This window comes from Taudactylus pleione, unplaced genomic scaffold (assembly GCF_031769625.1).
Source record: "Taudactylus pleione unplaced genomic scaffold, aTauple2 ptg000070l, whole genome shotgun sequence".
Classification (NCBI taxonomy): Eukaryota; Metazoa; Chordata; class Amphibia; order Anura; family Myobatrachidae; genus Taudactylus; species Taudactylus pleione.
The window spans coordinates 19,332,243-19,353,562 of record NW_028284472.1 but is presented as its reverse complement, the minus strand read 5'-3'; the positions used below and the strand labels follow the sequence as shown (position 1 = coordinate 19,353,562).

The following is a 21,320-nucleotide window of genomic DNA, read 5'->3' as shown; positions in this document are numbered from 1 at the left end:
TAGCTGAATGTCCCTTCTTATATCTGTGAAGGTACAGTACGCAATTGGGAATAATGCAAAACCACCTGGTAACAATGAAATAATGGTCAACGTTGCATGAGCCCTCAGACTGAGAAGCTGCCACTGCTACTTGTTGTAATGCCTTGTCTGTGATTTATTCCTAATTTGATTAATAAATGTATCTTCATTTATTTGTGCTTATTAAAAACGCCCCAAATCGTCCAATGATGTTACCCAGTTTAGTAAGATTCTTTAAGTTGTTATTATTGTTACTTGCTAAGTATTCACCTCCAATATCTCACCGGCTCAGTGCACACCTCTGAGATCTCTCCGGCTCAGTATTCACCTCCAAAATCTCACCAGATCACTGAGCATCTCTGAGATCTCATCAGCTCAGTAAGCACTTCTGCAATCTCACCAGATCAGGATGCACCTACGATATCTTACCAGATCACTACGCACCTTTGAGATCTCATCAGATCAGGACGCACCTCCGAGGTCTCTCCAGATCAGTAAGCACCTCAGAGATTTCACCAGATCCGTAAGCACTTCCGAGATCTCACAAGATCAGGATGCACCTCAGTGATCTCACGAGGCCAGTATCCACCTCCAATATCTTACCAGATCAGTACGCACCTTTGAGATCTCACCAGATCAGTAAGCACCCCTGAGGTCTCACCAGACCAGTAAGCACTTCCGAGATTTCACCAGATCCATAAGCACTTCCGAGATCTCACCAGATCAGGATGCACCTCTGAGATCTCATGAGACCAGTATCCACCTCCAATATCTTACCAGATCAATAAGCACCCCCGAGAGCTCACCAGATCAGTAAGCACCCCTGAAATTTCTCCAGATCAGGAAGCACCTCCGAGATCTCACCAGATCATTAAGCACCTTAGAGATATCTCCAGATCAGTAAGCACCCGAGGTCTCATCAGATCAGTAAACACCCCACGAGGTCACATCAGATCAGTAAGTACCTCTGAAATTTCACCAGATCAGTAAGCTTCTCAGAGATCTCACCAGATCAGTAAGCATCTCAGAGATCTCACCAGATCAGTAAGCACCTCTGAGGTCTCACCAGATCAGTAAGCAACCCATGGTCTCACCAGATCAGTTAGCATCTCAGAGATCTCACCAGATCAGTAAGCACCCAAGGTCTCACCAGATCATTAAACACCTCATAGATCTCACCAGGGGGCAGATGTACTAAACCTTGGTGATAGATACATTGGAGAGTGATAAACTACCAAATAATCAGCTCCTAACAGTCACTATTCAAACAGAGCCTGTAACATGACAGTTAGTAGCTGAATGGCTGGTATCACTCTCCAATTTATCACTTCCCAGAGCTTAGTACATCTGCCCCCAGATCAGTAAGCACCCCTGAGGTCTCACCAGATCAGTAAGCACCCCACAAGGTCTCACCAGATCAGTAAGTAACCCAAGGTCTCACCAGATCAGTAAGAACCTCAGAGATCTCACAAGATAAGTAGTTAGACTATATCTTCAAACTAACAATACATTTTTCAAGGCACACTTTGCCGCGCTACAATCTCAGGACAGTATATCACTAATGACGGAGCTTATAATGATTATTTGGCACATGGGAGCAGCCACATTTGGATAGATCAAGACGTTACTAATTATCCAGCTGATGTGATGCCCACAGCGGACGATGACCATACACACTGTGATATTGTGATTACTGTTGGCTCCATTCACAGTTTAACTTTTCCTTCTACTTTATCAGCTTCAACAGAGCAACTTTGTCCTATTTTGCACCCATGCTGCAGCCGACCTGCGTGACCACTTCCAAAACCTGGTACTGACCATTCTGGTAAGTGGGAGAATATCATTAGTGTTCATCACCCAAAGGGAAAAATAGTTATGTGTATTGTTTTGTGTACCCATGTTCCTGACTATATACACATTGCTGAGATAGCCATGTCTATGTCCAATGCAGCACTGTCCCACTTATCGGCCAGGGGGCTGGATGTGGCTCTCCAAGTTCTCTTTGTATCTTCTGCCTCTCCTGATAACCTCTATAGACTGTATTGTTAATCTATTTTATACATCTTATATGGGGGGAGATGTATCAAACCTTCATTAGAGGTAAAGTGGAGAAGTTGCCATTGCAAACAATCGGCTATTATCATTTTACAGACTGTGCTAGATAAATGACAGTTTGGTTGCTATGGGCAACGCTTCCAGTTTATCGCTTTCAAAAGTTTGATACATCAATAACAGAGCTTGCATGTGACGTGTAATATGTATGTTAAACTAAACTTTGACGACCAAGCTTACATGTGCCCTGAGGCCATATGCAGAAACACACATAGGTGTGGCAAGTGCCTCTAAAACGGGCACACAGGACATCACAGAATATTACCAGGTCTATGACATTACATTTTGTTACGTAATTGTTTTGACCTAGTGTACATTATAACAGACAAACATAGAGAAGACAAAGTCCTAGGGATATATTTTCTGATTCTGCCTCCTCCTCGCTACCTCTATCAGTTGGAGTACTGCAAGGTTCAGCCTTAGATCCTCTGCTTTTCTCAAACTATGCCACCTCTCTAAGCAAACTAATCAGCTCTTTTGTATTTCAGTATAATTTGGATGCAGATGATACTCAAATCTACCTATCTTCCCCAGATTTATCACCATCTGTATTGGTCCGTGTCACTGAATGTCTTTCTGCCATTTCATCTTGGATGTCATCTCGCCACCTCAAACTTAATGTATCCAAAACAGAATTAATTATATTTCCACCGGCCAATAGTAGTTGCCAACCTGTTATCTCTATCACTGTTGACAACTCGACAATCAACCCCACCCCACAAGTTCGCTGCCTAGGTGTCATCCTTGACTCTGAGTTGTTCTTTGTTTCCCACCTTCAATCTGTCTCAAAATCATGTTACATATATCTAAAAAACATATCCAATATTCGATCATATCAGACACTGTGAAAACTGTAATTGATGCACTCATTATTTCCCACATTGACTATTGCAATAGTCTCCTTACTGGTCTTCCTAAAAACAAACTCTCAGCACTACAATCAATTTTGAATGCAGCTGCGAGGCTGATCTTCCTCGCCAAGAGTTTATCGTCTGCTGCTCCGCTCTGTCAGTCCCTCCATTGGTCACCGGTTTTCTACCATATTCACTACAAAATACTTTTACTTACAAATAAGGCTGTTAACCAAACCACACTAACATATATCTCTTCACTTAACTCAAAATACCTCCCAACCCGACCTCTCCGCTCAGTTTCTCTAATCCCCATCCATTACTTGCTCCCATTCACGGTTACAGGACTTTTTTCAGACTGCAAAAAGAATGCCCTCCCACGCACAATCAGACTTTCCTCTAGTTTCCAAACCTTCAAGTGTTCCCTGAAATCTCACCTCTGCAGACAAGCTTATCAGATTCCAGAACCACCCACATAACCTTCATAGCTTCGATATCTTATTACATCCCCTCTCACAGTCAACACATAACCTCACGCAGTGTCTTTCTTTCACATCCCCCTGAGCTTTGGCCGACATTCCTGTGTGACTGGATCATACAGCCCACCAAGAAACTCTGCATTCTGGCTGGACCAAACTGCAATATGTAGCAGCTATCCTTGTGTAACAATGCCTATTTCCCTATAGATTGTAAGCTTGCGAGCAGGGTCCTCTTACCTCTATGTCTGTCTGTTACTACCCAGTTTTGTTCTATGAATGTTTCCAATTGTGAAGCACGACGGAATATGTTGCGCTATATAAGTAACTGTTAATAACAATAAATAATATATTTACTAAAGTGCAGGCTTTTAGAAGTGGAGTTGTTATTATCTTCTAGAAGGTACTAGATAAATAATAAGTAGAATCTGATTGGTTGCTATGGGCAACAACTCTACTTCTAATAACCTGCACTTTAGTAAATATACCACCTAGTGGTTTATCACACTGGGTAACATGAATTAATCCAGATATTGATAGCAATCTCAGTATAACCCTGGGCTGGTTGTCCTATTGGTAAAAATCAAAAAGATTCTCTAAATACCGGAGCAATCTGACAGTATGAGATATGTGACAGCGGAAATTTATGTGAAGGAAATTAGAAAATTATAGAAAGTCAAAGGACACTCAGATTAAAAGAAAAGACATCTACTCACAAATTGAACAGGGATACCGTCAATATCCCGGCGCTTATAATACCGGCGCCAGAATCCTGACACCTGTCAGAATCCCGGTGTCGGCAACCCGATGGTAAGTAGTGGGGTTAGGGGTTAGGCACTAGGGGCAGGGTTAGGTTTAGGCACTGGTTAGGGTTAGGCACTAGGGGGAGGGTTAGGTTTAGGTACCGGGGAGGGGGAGGTAAGGTTTAGGCACTAAGGGGGAGGTTAGGTTTAGGTGTTGGGGTTGGAGGGTTAGGGTGTGGTAGGGAGAGGGGAAGGGTTAGTATACCGACCAACAGGTGTCGGTATTCTAATCCTGTCAGGATTCTGACTTATAGGATCCCGAGCGCTGGCATCCCGTACCCATCCAGTTCAACAATATATACCAAAATTAGCAAGTATTCTTTCTCTCAGGGTCAAAGATTGTGCAATAAATGTACAAATTAAAGATACTAGGTATCAAATGAGCACAAACAGAAACCAAAAATCTGCATTATACTCTTAGAGTCTATACCATATTTGCCCACTTTTGAAATAGCATTTCAGGGAGATTGTGAAAGCAGCACCTATGAGAGCGGCGGTAAAGTGGGCGTGTCCTGCTACATCTGACAGGCGTGTCATAAACCTGACTTACCTCCACATGTAAATGAGCCCCAAAGCAGTTAGTAAGATCTACTGTATTTGCTCATGAAAACACACTGATACTTTTCAGGGTTTGATCATGTGTTGGGTTTTACAAGGGGTTCCATATACAGTAAGTGTCCGAGAGAAACCTTATTTTAAAATGCAATTATACAATTTTGTCCCCAAGTATATACCAGCTAAGTAATGGGGATAAGGTGTAATCAGGGAAGTTGCTGGACTCTTCAGGGAGTCAGGGAGTCTTTCTGATCAGAGAGAGTTGGCAGGTATTGTCATACGGTTTAGGTTGTTCAATGAATATACATTAGCACGTTAAAAAGCAGTGTGGGGGTCATCAATAAATTTACAGGTAAACCACATAGAACCATATGTTGCTAATAGAGCATGTAATCAGTATACCCCAGGTTTCCTGGGAATCATAGGAAAATCATAAGGCATGTATTCAGTATATCCCTGATTTAAGCATACCATATTACATCATGTGAATCATAAAAGAATCACAGGAAACCAGATGTTGCAGGTAAAGTATGTATTCAGTATACCCCAGGTTTGTGGATACCATATTTCAATTGTGAGTCACAGATAAATCACAATGCCGTTTATTCAGTATATCAAAGTTATGAGCATGCCATTTAGTTCACAAAAGATTGTCTGCAACAGATAATGTATGTTTTCAGTATTTCCCAGGTTTTGGTCTACCAGGAAAGTAGCCTATAACCAGGATCTATTTCTTAGACAGTGATGCTTAGTCAATATACATACATTTGTTAACACACATAGAACACCTTTAATAATGTAATATTGCTTAGCAGATAACGGGCCAAATGTAATAAGTTGCGAATTTGTCATAAATGTGAGTTTAGCGCTAAACTCACATTTTTGCTCACTATGGGGGATATTTAATAAAGCTTGGAGAGAGATAAAATTGGAGATAAATAGCATCAACCAATCAGCTCCTAACTGTCACTTTACAGACTGTAGTGGTTAGTGCTATTTATCTCCAATTTTATCTCTCTCCAAGCTTTATTAAATATCCCCCTATGTGTGTGATTGGCTACAGGGATACTAGGTGAGTATGTGAGATAGTGAGTGTGAGTGTGCATGTATGTTTAAATAAAATTGTACAGTCAAGGTGTGTGTGTCTTGCCATTTTTTTAAATATTTATTTTGCAGGTACCAGCAGGCCCCTAATGCCCCGCATGCTGGTACTTGTGGTTCTCCAAGTACCAGCATGCGTGGAAGCTTGCTGGGACCTGTAGTTCTATTGCAAAAGACAGTATTTACACTTCTATCTTTTACACCACACATTTACACTATCTACCCGGCACCCACCGGCCAGGGGTCCTGGGGATAGCCCCAGGCTATCAGCCCAGGCCTGGGGTTCCCTGGAGGGTGGGTGTCCCCACCTCCCCAGGGATCCCCAGCCTAGGCTGACTAGCGGTCAGGGGTAATGCTTTGGCCGGGGGACCCGGTGAAAGGGTTTCCTTGGCTATGGCATTACCCCCACGCTACAAAAAGTTTGGTGCTGGTTATGGAAATTACAGGGGACCCCTACTCGTTTTGTCTCCTGTATTTCCACAACCAGGACGGGATCAGAAAAGCCCTGTGCTGGTACTTAAAACACAGAGCCCGCTATGCATACCTGTGTCCAGGTATCTACCCGTTTACTGGTAGAATAAAGCGGAATGCAGTCAGGAAGCTGACGGTCGAAATGCCGACCGCCGGCTTCCCTACTGTCTAATCCTGGCAGGGATCGAATGACAGGCGACGAAATCACGACACCTGTCATTTTACCTACACCTGGAGCCCAATGCCCGGCATACCGATCGAAGGTAAGCCGGGCGACGGTCGCGAACAGCCACGGTGGGGGGGGATGGTTAGGTTAGGGGCTCCCAGGGGGGAATCAGGGTTAGGCACCCACCCAGGAGGGTTATGTTTAGGCTAGGGGAAGAGGGGGTTAGGGTTAGGCCCCCCCCGGGAGGGTAGGTTTAGACTAGGGGAAGAGGGGGTTAGGGCATACTTGCCTACTCTCCCGGGACTGTCGGGAGCCTCCCGAAAATCGGGTGCCGCTCCCGACACCCCGCAAGACTAGGCAAGTCCCCCGGAATAGATGCCGGCGCCCCGCTAACCCCCGCGCCAGCCGCAAAAGTGGGCGGTGCGGGGGTGTTATGACGTGATTCAGCGCGAATCGCGTCATCGTAGCCCCGCCCACTGCCTTATAATGCCAGTAATATTGGCATTATAAAGCGGGGGGCGGGGCCACTATGACGCGATCGCGTCGGCACGCCCCCGCTCCGCCTCTTTGACCCGCCCACATCCTCCCTGCTGGACGGACCTGCCAGCCCCCTCCCGGATTCCGCTGCCGAGATGTCGGCAAGTATGGGTTAGGGTTAGGCACCCCCGGGGAGGAAGTTAGGGTCTGGCACCCCCCCCCCCGGGAGACTTAGGTTTAGGCTGCGGGGAAGGGGGGGTTAGGTTTGGGGGGTTAGGGTAGGGTTAGGCACCCCTAAGAGAGGGTTAGGGTTAGGGGGGTTAGGTTAGTAATAGATAAAATACTTACCTGTCGGGATCTTCACTGCCGGTCTTCCGCTGTCGGGATGTCCGGCGGTATTCCATACCGATCCCACATAGAGCAGTTTATAAGGTGTGCCTCCATAACTATAACTCCCATATGTAATAAGGGCCCTTGTCTTTCTCCAGATCTCCGCTGTCCTGAGCATCCCATTCTGGCAGTGGTTCCTGCAGAGATTCGGCAAGAAGATGGCGGCCTTTGGGGTTTCGGTGAGTTTTGTGTACTCCATGGTCCCCATATTCTGAAATTCACGGTATCGACATCCATCTTTGTTATATGTAGAGTCCTCCCTGGTTCAGGAATGACAAATATTTTGTTATGCGTCTGTAAACGTATTAAAGTGCTGTAAAATTTTTATAACTTTAAAAAAATTTAACTGATCAGGAATGCATTACTTTTGTTTGTATTACATATTATTTTATAAATATAATAATAAGGGCCGAAACTAAACTGTGAAGTTTCTGTTTATAAGCATTCTCACTTGTACAGATATGTCCAGTTACATCTGTGCAGCTTGTGCGGCAAATCGCGCTCGCAAACCCATAGGATTACATGGTGCGAACGCAGCCGCGGCAAGGATGCAAGAGGACACATCTGTATATTCCTCATCTTTAATTTCCGGCATCTCCTTCCCTATCTCCTCCCTGGATAACTTCTCCTCCCCAAGCACCTACAGTTACATCCTCTTTTATTTAGCTCTCACATTTCAAAATACTGTCATACGCAGGACTCGAACCCATAACCTCTCACATGGCAGTCAGAGACCTTACACGTAGAGTTATGTGCTCCTGCAACAGAAGCTGCGAGTTTTAACTATATGAGAGACACTATACTTTTGTAAAAACTAACATTGCAGCTGAGTATATCTATGTAGTGTCTAGCTGCAGGGGATTGGATGTGAGGCTACACACTGACAATCATAGGTAGCTTGTCATATGTTGGAGGCGTGTCACAGTATGGAGCAGTGACATTTATGTCATGTTGGAAGAGTGTCACAGAATGGAGCAGTGACATTTATGTCATGTTGGATGAGTGTCACAGTATGGAGCTGTCACATTTATGTCATGTTGGATGAGTGTCACAATATGGAGCAGTGACATTTATGTCATGTTGGATGAGTGTCACAGTATGGAGCAGTGACATTTATGTCATGTTGGAAGAGTGTCACAGAATGGAGCAGTGACATTTATGTCATGTTGGATGAGTGTCACAGTATGGAGCTGTCACATTTATGTCATGTTGGATGAGTGTCACAATATGGAGCAGTGACATTTATGTCATGTTGGAGGCGTGTCACAGTATGGAGCAGTGACATTTATGTCATGTTGGAAGAGTGTCACAGAATGGAGCAGTGACATTTATGTCATGTTGGATGAGTGTCACAATATGGAGCAGTGACATTTATGTCATGTTGGAGGAGTGTCACAGTATGGAGCAGTGACATTTATGTCATGTTGGAAGAGTGTCACAGAATGGAGCAGTGACATTTATGTCATGTTGGATGAGTGTCACAGTATGGAGCTGTCACATTTATGTCATGTTGGATGAGTGTCACAATATGGAGCAGTGACAGTTATGTCATGTTGGATGAGTGTCACAGTATGGAGCAGTGACATTTATGTCATGTTGGAAGAGTGTCACAGAATGGAGCAGTGACATTTATGTCATGTTGGATGAGTGTCACAGTATGGAGCTGTCACATTTATGTCATGTTGGATGAGTGTCACAATATGGAGCAGTGACATTTATGTCATGTTGGATGAGTGTCACAGTATGGAGCAGTGACATTTATGTCATGTTGGATGAGTGTCACAGTATGGAGCTGTCACATTTATGTCATGTTGGATGAGTGTCACAATATGGAGCAGTGACATTTATGTCATGTTGGATGAGTGTCACAGTATGGAGCAGTGACATTTATGTCATGTTGGATGAGTGTCACAGTATGGAGCTGTCACATTTATGTCATGTTGGATGAGTGTCACAGTATGGAGCAGTGACATTTATGTCATGTTGGATGAGTATCACAATATGGAGCAATGACATTTATGTCATGTTGGATGGGTGTCATAGTAGGGAGCAGTGACATTTATGTCATGTTGGAGGAGTGTCACAGTATGGAGCAGTGACATTTATGTCATGTTGGATGAGTATCACAATATGGAGCAGTGACATTTATGTCATGTTGGAGGAGTGTCACAGTATGGAGCAGTGACATTATGTCATGTTGGATGGGTGTCATAGTAGGGAGCAGTGACATTTATGTCATGTTGGAGGAGTGTCACAGTATGGAGCAGTGACATTTATGTCATGTTGGATGAGTGTCACAGTATGGAGCAGTGACAATTATGTCATGTTGGATGAGTGTCGCAGTATGGAGCAGTGACATTTATGTCATGTTGCATGGGTGTCACAGTATGGAGCAGTGACATTTATGTCATGTTGGATGAGTGTCACAGTATGGAGCAGTGACATTATGTCATGTTGGAGGAGTGTCACAGTATGGAGCAGTGACATTTATGTCATGTTGGATGAGTGTCACAGTATGGAGCAGTGACAATTATGTCATGTTGGATGAGTGTCGCAGTATGGAGCAGTGACATTTATGTCATGTTGGATGGGTGTCACAGTATGGAGCAGTGACATTTATGTCATGTTGGATGAGTGTCACAGTATGGAGCAGTGACATTATGTCATGTTGGAGGAGTGTCACAGTATGGAGCAGTGACATTATGTCATGTTGGATGCGTGTCACATATATGTCATGTTGGAGGAGTGTCACAGTATGGAGCAGTGATATTATGTCATGTTGGATGCGTGTCACATATATGTCATGTTGGAGGAGTGTCACAGTATGGAGCAGTGACATTATGTCATGTTGGAGGAGTGTCACAGTATGGAGCAGTGACATTATGTCATGTTGGATGAGTGTCACATATATGTCATGTTGGAGGAGTATCACAGTATGCAGCAGTGACATTTATGTCGTGTTGGAGGAGTGTCACAGTATGGAGCAGTGACATTTATGTCATGTTGGATGAGTGTCACATTATGGAGCAGTGACATTTATGTCATGTTGGATGAGTGTCACAGTATGGAGCAGTGACATTTATGTCATGTTGGAGGAGTGTCACAGTATGGAGCTGTCACAATTATGTCATGTTGGAGGAGTGTCACAGTATGGAGCAGTGACATTATGTCATGTGGGATGAGTGTCACAGTATGGAGCAGTGACATTATGTCATGTTGGAGGAGTGTCACCGTATGGAGCAGTGACATTATGTCATGTTGGATGAGTGTCACAGTATGGAGCAGTGACATTATGTCATGTTGGATGAGTATCACAATATGGAGCAATGACATTTATGTCATGTTGGATGGGTGTCATAGTAGGGAGCAGTGACATTTATGTCATGTTGGAGGAATGTCACAGTATGGAGCAGTGACATTTATGTCATGTTGGATGAGTATCACAATATGGAGCAGTGACATTTATGTCATGTTGGAGGAGTGTCACAGTATGGAGCAGTGACATTATGTCATGTTGGAGGAGTGTCACAGTATGGAGCAGTGACATTATGTCATGTTGGATGGGTGTCACAGTAGGGAGCAGTGACATTTATGTCATGTTGGAGGAGTGTCACAGTATGGAGCAGTGACATTTATGTCATGTTGGATGAGTGTCACAGTATGGAGCAGTGACATTTATGTCATGTTGGATGAGTGTCACAGTATGGAGCAGTGACATTTATGTCATGTTGGATGAGTGTCACAGTATGGAGCAGTGACAATTATGTCATGTTGGATGAGTGTCACAGTATGGAGCAGTGACATTTATGTCATGTTGGATGGGTGTCACAGTATGGAGCAGTGACATTTATGTCATGTTGGATGAGTGTCACAGTATGGAGCAGTGACATTGTCATGTTGGAGGAGTGTCACAGTATGGAGCAGTGACATTATGTCATGTTGGATGAGTGTCACGTATATGTCATGTTGGAGGAGTGTCACAGTATGGAGCAGTGACATTTATGTCGTGTTGGAGGAGTGTCACAGTATGGAGCAGTGACATTTATGTCATGTTGGAGGAGTGTCACAGTATGGAGCAGTGACATTTATGTCATGTTGGATGAGTGTCACAGTATGGAGCAGTGACATTTATGTCATGTTGGAAGAGTGTCACAGTATGGAGCTGTCACATTTATGTCATGTTGGAGGAGTGTCACAGAATGGAGCCGTGACATTTATGTCATGTTGGATGAGTGTCACAGTATGGAGCAGTGACAATTATGTCATGTTGGATGAGTGTCACAGTATGGAGCAGTGACATTTATGTCATGTTGGATGGCTGTCACAGTATGGAGCAGTGACATTTATGTCATGTTGGATGAGTGTCACAGTATGGAGCAGTGACATTATGTCATGTTGGAGGAGTGTCACAGTATGGAGCAGTGACATTATGTCATGTTGGATGAGTGTCACATATATGTCATGTTGGAGGAGTGTCACAGTATGGAGCAGTGACATTTATGTCGTGTTGGAGGAGTGTCACAGTATGGAGCAGAGACATTATGTCATGTTGGATGAGTGTCACATATATGTCATGTTGGAGGAGTGTCACAGTATGGAGCAGTTAAATTTATGTCGTGTTGGAGGAGTGTCACAGTATGGAGCAGTGACATTTATGTCATTTTGGAGGAGTGTCACAGTATGGAGCAGTAACATTTATGTCATGTTGGATGAGTGTCACAGTATGGAGCAGTGACATTATGTCATGTTGGATGGGTGTCACAGTATGGAGCAGTGACATTTATGTCATGTTGGATGAGTGTCACAGTATGGAGCAGTGACATTTATGTCATGTTGGATGAGTGTCACAGTATGGAGCAGTGACATTTATGTCATGTTGGAGGAGTGTCACAGTATGGAGCAGTGACATTATGTCATGTTGGAGGAGTGTCACAGTATGGAGCAGTGTCACTTATGTCATGTTGGAGGAGTGTCACAGTATGGAGCAGTGACATTTACATCATGTTGGAGGAGTGTCACAGTATGGAGCAGTGACATTTATGTCATGTTGGAGAAGTGTCACAGTATGGAGCAGTGACATTTATGTGATGTTGGAGGAGTGTCACAGTATGGATCAGTGACATTTACGTCATGTTGGATGGGTGTCACAGTATGGAGCAGTGACATTTACGTCATGTTGGATGAGTGTCACAGTATGGAGCAATAACATTTATGTCATGTTGGATGAGTGTCACAGTATGTAGCAGTTACATTTATGTCATGTTGGAGGAGTGTCACAGTATGGAGCAGTGACATTTACATCATGTTGGAGGAGTGTCACAGTATGGAGCAGTGACATTTATGTCATGTTGGAGGAGTGTCACAGTATGGAGCAGTGACATTTATGTCATGTTGGATGAGTGTCACAGTATGGAGCAGTGACATTATGTCATCTTGCATGAGTATCACAGTATGGAGCAGTGACATTTATGTCAGGTTGGATGGATGTCATAGTAGGGAGCAATGACATTTATGTCATGTTGGAGGAGTGTCACAGTATGGAGCAGTGATATTTATGTCAGGTTGGATGGATGTCATAGTAGGGAGCAGTGACATTTATGTCATGTTGGAGGAGTGTCACAGTAGGGAGCAGTGACATTTATGTCATGTTGGAGGAGTGTCACAGTAGGGAGCAGTGACATTTATGTCATGTTGGATGAGTGTCACAGTATGGAGCAGTGACATTATGTCATGTTGGAGGAGTGTCACAGTAGGGAGCAGTGACATTATGTCATGTTGGAGGAGTGTCACAGTATGGAGCTGTCACATTTATGTCATGTTGGAGGAGTGTCACTGTATGGAGCTGTAACATTTATGTCATGTTGGATGAGTGTCACAGTATGGAGCAGTGACATTATGTCATGTTGGAGGAGTGTCACAGTATGGAGCAGTGACATTTATGTCATGTTGGATGGGTGTCACAGTATGGAGCAGTGACATTTATGTCATGTTGGATGAGTGTCACAATATGGAGCAGTGACATTATGTCATGTTGGAGGAGTGTCACAGTATGGAGCAGTGACATTTATGTCATGTTGGAAGAGTGTCACAGTATGGAGCAGTGACATTTATGTCATGTTGGATGAGTGTCACAGTATGGAGCTGTCACATTTATGTCATTTTGGATGAGTGTAACAGTATGGAGCAGTGACATTTATGTCATGTTGGATGAGTGTCACAGTATGGAGCAGTGACATTTATGTCATGTTGGAGGAGTGTCACAGTATGGAGCTGTCACATTTATGTCATGTTGGAGGAGTGTCACAGTATGTAGCAGTGACATTATGTCATGTTGGATGAGTGTCACAGTATGGAGCAGTGATATTTATGTCAGGTTGGATGGATGTCATAGTAGGGAGCAGTGACATTTATGTCATGTTGGAGGAGTGTCACAGTAGGGAGCAGTGACATTTATGTCATGTTGGAGGAGTGTCACAGTAGGGAGCAGTGACATTTATCTCATGTTGGAGGAGTGTCACAGTATGGAGCAGTGATATTTATGTCAGGTTTGATGGATGTCATAGTAGGGAGCAGTGACATTTATGTCATGTTGGAGGAGTGTCACAGTAGGGAGCAGTGACATTTATGTCATGTTGGAGGAGTGTCACAGTAGGGAGCAGTGACATTATGTCATGTTGGAGGAGTGTCACAGTATGGAGCTGTCACATTTATGTCATGTTGGAGGAGTGTCACTGTATGGAGCTGTAACATTTATGTCATGTTGGATGAGTGTCACAGTATGGAGCAGTGACATTATGTCATGTTGGAGGAGTGTCACAGTATGGAGCAGTGACATTTATGTCATGTTGGATGGGTGTCACAGTATGGAGCAGTGACATTTATGTCATGTTGGATGAGTGTCACAATATAGGAGCAGTGACATTATGTCATGTTGGAGGAGTGTCACAGTATGGAGCAGTGAGATTTATGTCATGTTGGATGAGTGTCACAGTATGGAGCTGTCACATTTATGTCATGTTGGATGAGTGTCACAGTATGGAGCAGTGACATTATGTCATGTTGGAGGAGTGTCACAATATGGAGCAGTGACATTTATGTCATGTTGGATGAGTGTCACAGTATGGAGCAGTGACATTTATGTCATGTTGGATGAGTGTCACAGAATGGAGCAGTGACATTTATGTCATGTTGGATGAGTGTCACAGTATGGAGCTGTCACATTTATGTCATTTTGGATGAGTGTCACAGTAGGGAGCAGTGACATTTATGTCATGTTGGATGAGTGTCACAGTATGGAGCAGTGACATTTATGTCATGTTGGAGGAGTGTCACAGTATGGAGCTGTCACATTTATGTCATGTTGGAGGAGTGTCACAGTATGTAGCAGTGACATTATGTCATGTTGGATGAGTGTCACAGTATGGAGCAGTGACATTATGTCATGTTGGAGGAGTGTCACAGTATGGAGCAGTGACATTATGTCATGTTGGATGAGTGTCACAGTATGGAGCAGTGACATTATGTCATGTTGGATGAGTACACAATATGGAGCAGTGACATTTATGTCATGTTGGATGGGTGTCATAGTAGGGAGCAGTGACATTTATGTCATGTTGGAGGAGTGTCACAGTATGGAGCAGTGACATTTTTGTCATGTTGGATGAGTATCACAATATGGAGCAGTGACATTTATCTCATGTTGGAGGAGTGTCACAGTATGGAGCAGTGACATTATGTCATGTTGGAGGAGTGTCACATTATGGAGCAGTGACATTATGTCATGTTGGATGGGTGTCATAGTAGGGAGCAGTGACAGTTATGTCATGTTGGAGGAGTGTCACAGTATGGAGCAGTGACATTTATGTCATGTTGGATGAATGTCACAGTATGGAGCAGTGACATTTATGTCATGTTGGATGAGTGTCACAGTATGGAGCAGTGACATTTATGTCATGTTGGATGGGTGTCACAGTATGGAGCAGTGACATTTATGTCATGTTGGATGAGTGTCACAATATGGAGCAGTGACATTATGTCATGTTGGAGGAGTGTCACAGTATGGAGCAGTGACATTATGTCATGTTGGATGAGTGTCCCATATATGTCATGTTGGAGGAGTGTCACAGTATGGAGCTGTGACATTATGTCATGTTGGAGGAGTGTCACATATATGTCATGTCGGAGGAGTGTCACAGTATGGAGCAGTGACATTATGTCATGTTGGAGGAGTGTCACAGTATGGAGCAGTGACATTATGTCATGTTGGATGAGTGTCACATATATGTCATGTTGGAGGAGTGTCACAGTATGGAGCAGTGACATTTATGTCATGTTGGAGGAGTGTCACAGTATGGAGCAGTGACATTTATGTCATGTTGGATGAGTGTCACAGTATGGAGCAGTGACATTTATGTCATGTTGGAGGAGTGTCACAGTATGGAGCTGTAACATTTATGTCATGTTGGAGGAGTGTCACAGTATGGAGCTGTCACATTTATGTCATGTTGGAGGAGTGTCACAGTATGGAGCAGTGACATTATGTCATGTTGGATGGGTGTCATAGTAGGGAGCAGTGACATTTATGTCATGTTGGAGGAGTGTCACAGTATGGAGCAGTGACATTTATGTCATGTTGGATGAATGTCACAGTATGGAGCAGTGACATTTATGTCATGTTGGATGAGTGTCACAGTATGGATTAGTGACATTTATGTCATGTTGGATGGGTATCACAGTATGGAGCAGTGACATTCATGTCATGTTGGATGAGTGTCACAGTATGGAGCAGTGACATTATGTCATGTTGGAGGAGTGTCACAGTATGGAGCAGTGACATTATGTCATGTTGGATGAGTGTCCCATATATGTCTTGTCGGAGGAGTGTCACAGTATGGAGCAGTGACATTATGTCATGTTGGAGGAGTGTCACAGTATGGAGCAGTGACATTATGTCATGTTGGAGGAGTGTCACATATATGTCATGTTGGAGGAGTGTCACAGTATGGAGCAGTGACATTTATGTCGTGTTGGAGGAGTGTCACAGTATGGAGCAGTGACATTTTTGTCATGTTGGAGGAGTGTCACAGTATGGAGCAGTGACATTTATGTCATGTTGGAGGAGTGTCACAGTATGGAGCTGTCACATTTATGTCATGTTGGAGGAGTGTCACAGTATGGAGAAGTGACATTTATGTCATGTTGGATGAGTGTCACAGTATGGAGCAGTGACATTTATGTCATGTTGGATGAGTGTCACAGTATGGAGCAGTGACAATATGTCATGTTGGAGGAGTGTCACAGTATGGAGCTGTCACATTTATGTCATGTTGGAGGAGTGTCACAGTATGGAGCAGTGACATTATGTCATGTTGGACAAGTGTCATAGTATGGAGCCGTGACATTATGTCATGTTGGATGAGTGTCACAGTATGGAGCAGTGACATTTATGTCATGTTGGAGGAGTGTCACAGTATGGAGCTGTCACATTTATGTCATGTTGGATGAGTGTCACAGTATGGAGCTGTCACATTTATGTCATGTTGGAGGAGTGTCTTAGTATGGAGCAGTGGCATTATGTCATGTTGGATGGGTGTCACAGTATGGAGCAGTGACATTTATGTCATGTTGGATGGGTGTCACAGTATGGAGCAGTGACATTTATGTCATGTTGGATGAGTGTCACAGTATGGAGCAGTGACATTTATGTCATGTTGGAGGAGTGTCACAGTATGGAGCAGTGACATTTATGTCATGTTGGAGGAGTGTCACAGTATGGAGCAGTGACATTTATGTCATGTTGGATGAGTGTCACAGTATGAAGCAGTGACATTTATGTCATGTTGGAGGAGTGTCATAGTATGGAGCAGTGTCACTTATGTCATGTTGGAGGAGTGTCACAGTATGGAGCAGTGACATTTACATCATGTTGGAGGAGTGTCACAGTATGGAGCAGTGACATTTATGTCATGTTGGAGGAGTGTCACAGTATGGAGCAGTGACATTTATGTCATGTTGGATGAGTGTCACAGTATGAAGCAGTGACATTTATGTCATGTTGGAGGAGTGTCACAATATGGAGCAGTGACATTTATGTCATGTTGGATGAGTGTCACAGTATGGAGCAGTGACATTTATGTCATGTTGGATGACTGTCACAGAATGGAGCAGTGACATTTATGTCATGTTGGATGAGTGTCACAGTATGGAGCTGTCACATTTATGTCATTTTGGATGAGTGTCACAGGATGGAGCAGTGACATTTATGTCATGTTGGATGAGTGTCACAGGATGGAGCAGTGACATTATGTCATGTTGGAGGAGTGTCACAGTATGGAGCTGTCACATTTATGTCATGTTGGAGGAGTGTCACAGTATGTAGCAGTGACATTATGTCATGTTGGATGAGTGTCACAGTATGGAGCAGTGATATTTATGTCAGGTTGGATGGATGTCATAGTAGGGAGCAGTGACATTTATGTCATGTTGGAGGAATGTCACAGTAGGGAGCAGTGACATTTATGTCATGTTGGAGGAGTGTCACAGTAGGGAGCAGTGACATTTATGTCATGTTGGAGGAGTGTCACAGTATGGAGCAGTGATATTTATGTCAGGTTTGATGGATGTCATAGTAGGGAGCAGTGACATTTATGTCATGTTGGAGGAGTGTCACAGTAGGGAGCAGTGACATTATGTCATGTTGGAGGAGTGTCACAGTATGGAGCTGTCACATTTATGTCATGTTGGAGGAGTGTCACTGTATGGAGCTGTAACATTTATGTCATGTTGGATGAGTGTCACAGTATGGAGCAGTGACATTATGTCATGTTGGAGGAGTGTCACAGTATGGAGCAGTGACATTTATGTCATGTTGGATGGGTGTCACAGTATGGAGCAGTGACATTTATGTCATGTTGGATGAGTGTCACAATATGGAGCAGTGACATTATGTCATGTTGGAGGAGTGTCACAGTATGGAGCAGTGAGATTTATGTCATGTTGGATGAGTGTCACAGTATGGAGCTGGCACATTTATGTCATGTTGGATGAGTGTCACAGTATGGAGCAGTGACATTATGTCATGTTGGAGGAGTGTCACAATATGGAGCAGTGACATTTATGTCATGTTGGATGAGTGTCACAGTATGGAGCAGTGACATTTATGTCATGTTGGATGAGTGTCACAGAATGGAGCAGTGACATTTATGTCATGTTGGATGAGTGTCACAGTATGGAGCTGTCACATTTATGTCATTTTGGATGAGTGTCACAGTATGGAGTAGTGACAGTTATGTCATGTTGGATGAGTGTCACAGTATGGAGCTGTCACATTTATGTCATGTTGGAGGAGTGTCACAGTATGGAGCAGTGACATTATGTCATGTTGGACAAGTGTCATAGTATGGAGCCGTGACATTATGTCATGTTGGATGAGTGTCACAGTATGGAGCAGTGACATTTATGTCATGTTGGAGGAGTGTCACAGTATGGAGCTGTCACATTTATGTCATGTTGGATGAGTGTCACAGTATGGAGCTGTCACATTTATGTCATGTTGGAGGAGTGTCTCAGTATGGAGCAGTGGCATTATGTCATGTTGGATGGGTGTCACAGTATGGAGCAGTGACATTTATGTCATGTTGGATGGGTGTCACAGTATGGAGCAGTGACATTTATGTCATGTTGGATGAGTGTCACAGTATGGAGCAGTGACATTTATGTCATGTTGGAGGAGTGTCACAGTATGGAGCAGTGACATTTATGTCATGTTGGAGGAGTGTCACAGTATGGAGCAGTGACATTTATGTCATGTTGGATGAGTGTCACAGTATGAAGCAGTGACATTTATGTCATGTTGGATGAGTGTCACAGTATGGAGCAGTGTCACTTATGTCATGTTGGAGGAGTGTCACAGTATGGAGCAGTGACATTTACATCATGTTGGAGGAGTGTCACAGTATGGAGCAGTGACATTTATGTCATGTTGGAGGAGTGTCACAGTATGGAGCAGTGACATTTATGTCATGTTGGATGAGTGTCACAGTATGAAGCAGTGACATTTATGTCATGTTGGAGGAGTGTCACAATATGGAGCAGTGACATTTATGTCATGTTGGATGAGTGTCACAGAATGGAGCAGTGACATTTATGTCATGTTGGATGAGTGTCACAGTATGAAGCTGTCACATTTATGTCATTTTGGATGAGTGTCACAGTATGGAGCAGTGACATTTATGTCATGTTGGATGAGTGTCACAGTATGGAGCAGTGACATTATGTCATGTTGGAGGAGTGTCACAGTATGGAGCTGTCACATTTATGTCATGTTGGAGGAGTGTCACAGTATGTATCAGTGACATTATGTCATGTTGGATGAGTGTCACAGTATGGAGCAGTGATATTTATGTCAGGTTGGATGGATGTCATAGTAGGGAGCAGTGACATTTATGTCACGTTGGAGGAGTGTCACAGTAGGGAGCAGTGACATTTATGTCATGTTGGAGGAGTGTCACAGTAGGGAGCAGTGACATTTATGTCATGTTGGAGGAGTGTCACAGTATGGAGCAGTGATATTTATGTCAGGTTTGATGGATGTCATAGTAGGGAGCAGTGACATTTATGTCATGTTGGAGGAGTGTCACAGTAGGGAGCAGTGACATTTATGTCATGTTGGAGGAGTGTCACAGTAGGGAGCAGTGACATTTATGTCATGTTGGAGGAGTGTCACAGTAGGGAGCAGTGACATTATGTCATGTTGGAGGAGTGTCACAGTATGGAGCTGTCACATTTATGTCATGTTGGAGGAGTGTCACTGTATGGAGCTGTAACATTTATGTCATGTTGGATGAGTGTCACAGTATGGAGCAGTGACATTATGTCATGTTGGAGGAGTGTCACAGTATGGAGCAGTGACATTTATGTCATGTTGGATGAGTGCCACAATATGGAGCAGTGACATTATGTCATGTTGGAGGAGTGTCACAGTATGGAGCAGTGAGATTTATGTCATGTTGGAGGAGTGTCACAGTATGGAGCTGTCACATTTATGTCATGTTGGATGAGTGTCACAGTATGGAGCAGTGACATTATGTTATGTTGGAGGAGTGTCACAATATGCAGCAGTGACATTTATGTCATGTTGGATGAGTGTCACAGTATGGAGCAGTGACATTTATGTCATGTTGGATGAGTGTCACAGAATGGAGCAGTGACATTTATGTCATGTTGGATGAGTGTCACAGTATGGAGCTGTCACATTTATGTCATTTTGGATGAGTGTCACAGTATGGAGCAGTGACATTTATGTCATGTTGGATGAGTGTCACAGTATGGAGCAGTGACATTTATGTCATGTTGGAGGAGTGTCACAGTATGGAGCTGTCACATTTATGTCATGTTGGAGGAGTGTCACAGTATGTAGCAGTGACATTATGTCATGTTGGATGAGTGTCACAGTATGGAGCAGTGACATTATGTCATGTTGGAGGAGTGTCACAGTATGGAGCAGTGACATTATGTCATGTTGGATGAGTGTCACAGTATGGAGCAGTGACATTATGTCATGTTGGATGAGTACACAATATGGAGTAGTGACATTTATGTCATGTTGGATGGGTGTCATAGTAGGGAGCAGTGACATTTATGTCATGTTGGAGGAGTGTCACAGTATGGAGCAGTGACATTTATGTCATGTTGGATGAGTGTCACAGTATGGAGCAGTGACATTATGTCATGTTGGAGGAGTGTCCCATTATGGAGCAGTGACATTATGTCATGTTGGGTGGGTGTCATAGTAGGGAGCAGTGACAGTTATGTCATGTTGGAGGAGTGTCCCAGTATGGAGCAGTGACATTTATGTCATGTTGGATGAATGTCACAGTATGGAGCAGTGACATTTATGTCA

At 43.6% G+C, this 21,320-nt stretch overlaps 1 protein-coding gene across 2 annotated transcripts in view; it reads left to right on the top strand.

Annotated features, from left to right (window-relative positions):
* The window catches only part of MFSD2B (MFSD2 lysolipid transporter B, sphingolipid), a 113,326-nt gene that overhangs the window by 71,853 nt on the left and 20,153 nt on the right, over positions 1 to 21,320 (top strand). For both annotated transcript variants that reach the window (XM_088467382.1, XM_088467383.1), the window contains exons 9-10: positions 1,757 to 1,843; positions 7,519 to 7,599. In XM_088467382.1, coding sequence (XP_088323508.1) covers positions 1,757 to 1,843; positions 7,519 to 7,599 — 168 coding nt within the window. The remainder of the gene's footprint in view (positions 1 to 1,756; positions 1,844 to 7,518; positions 7,600 to 21,320) is intronic.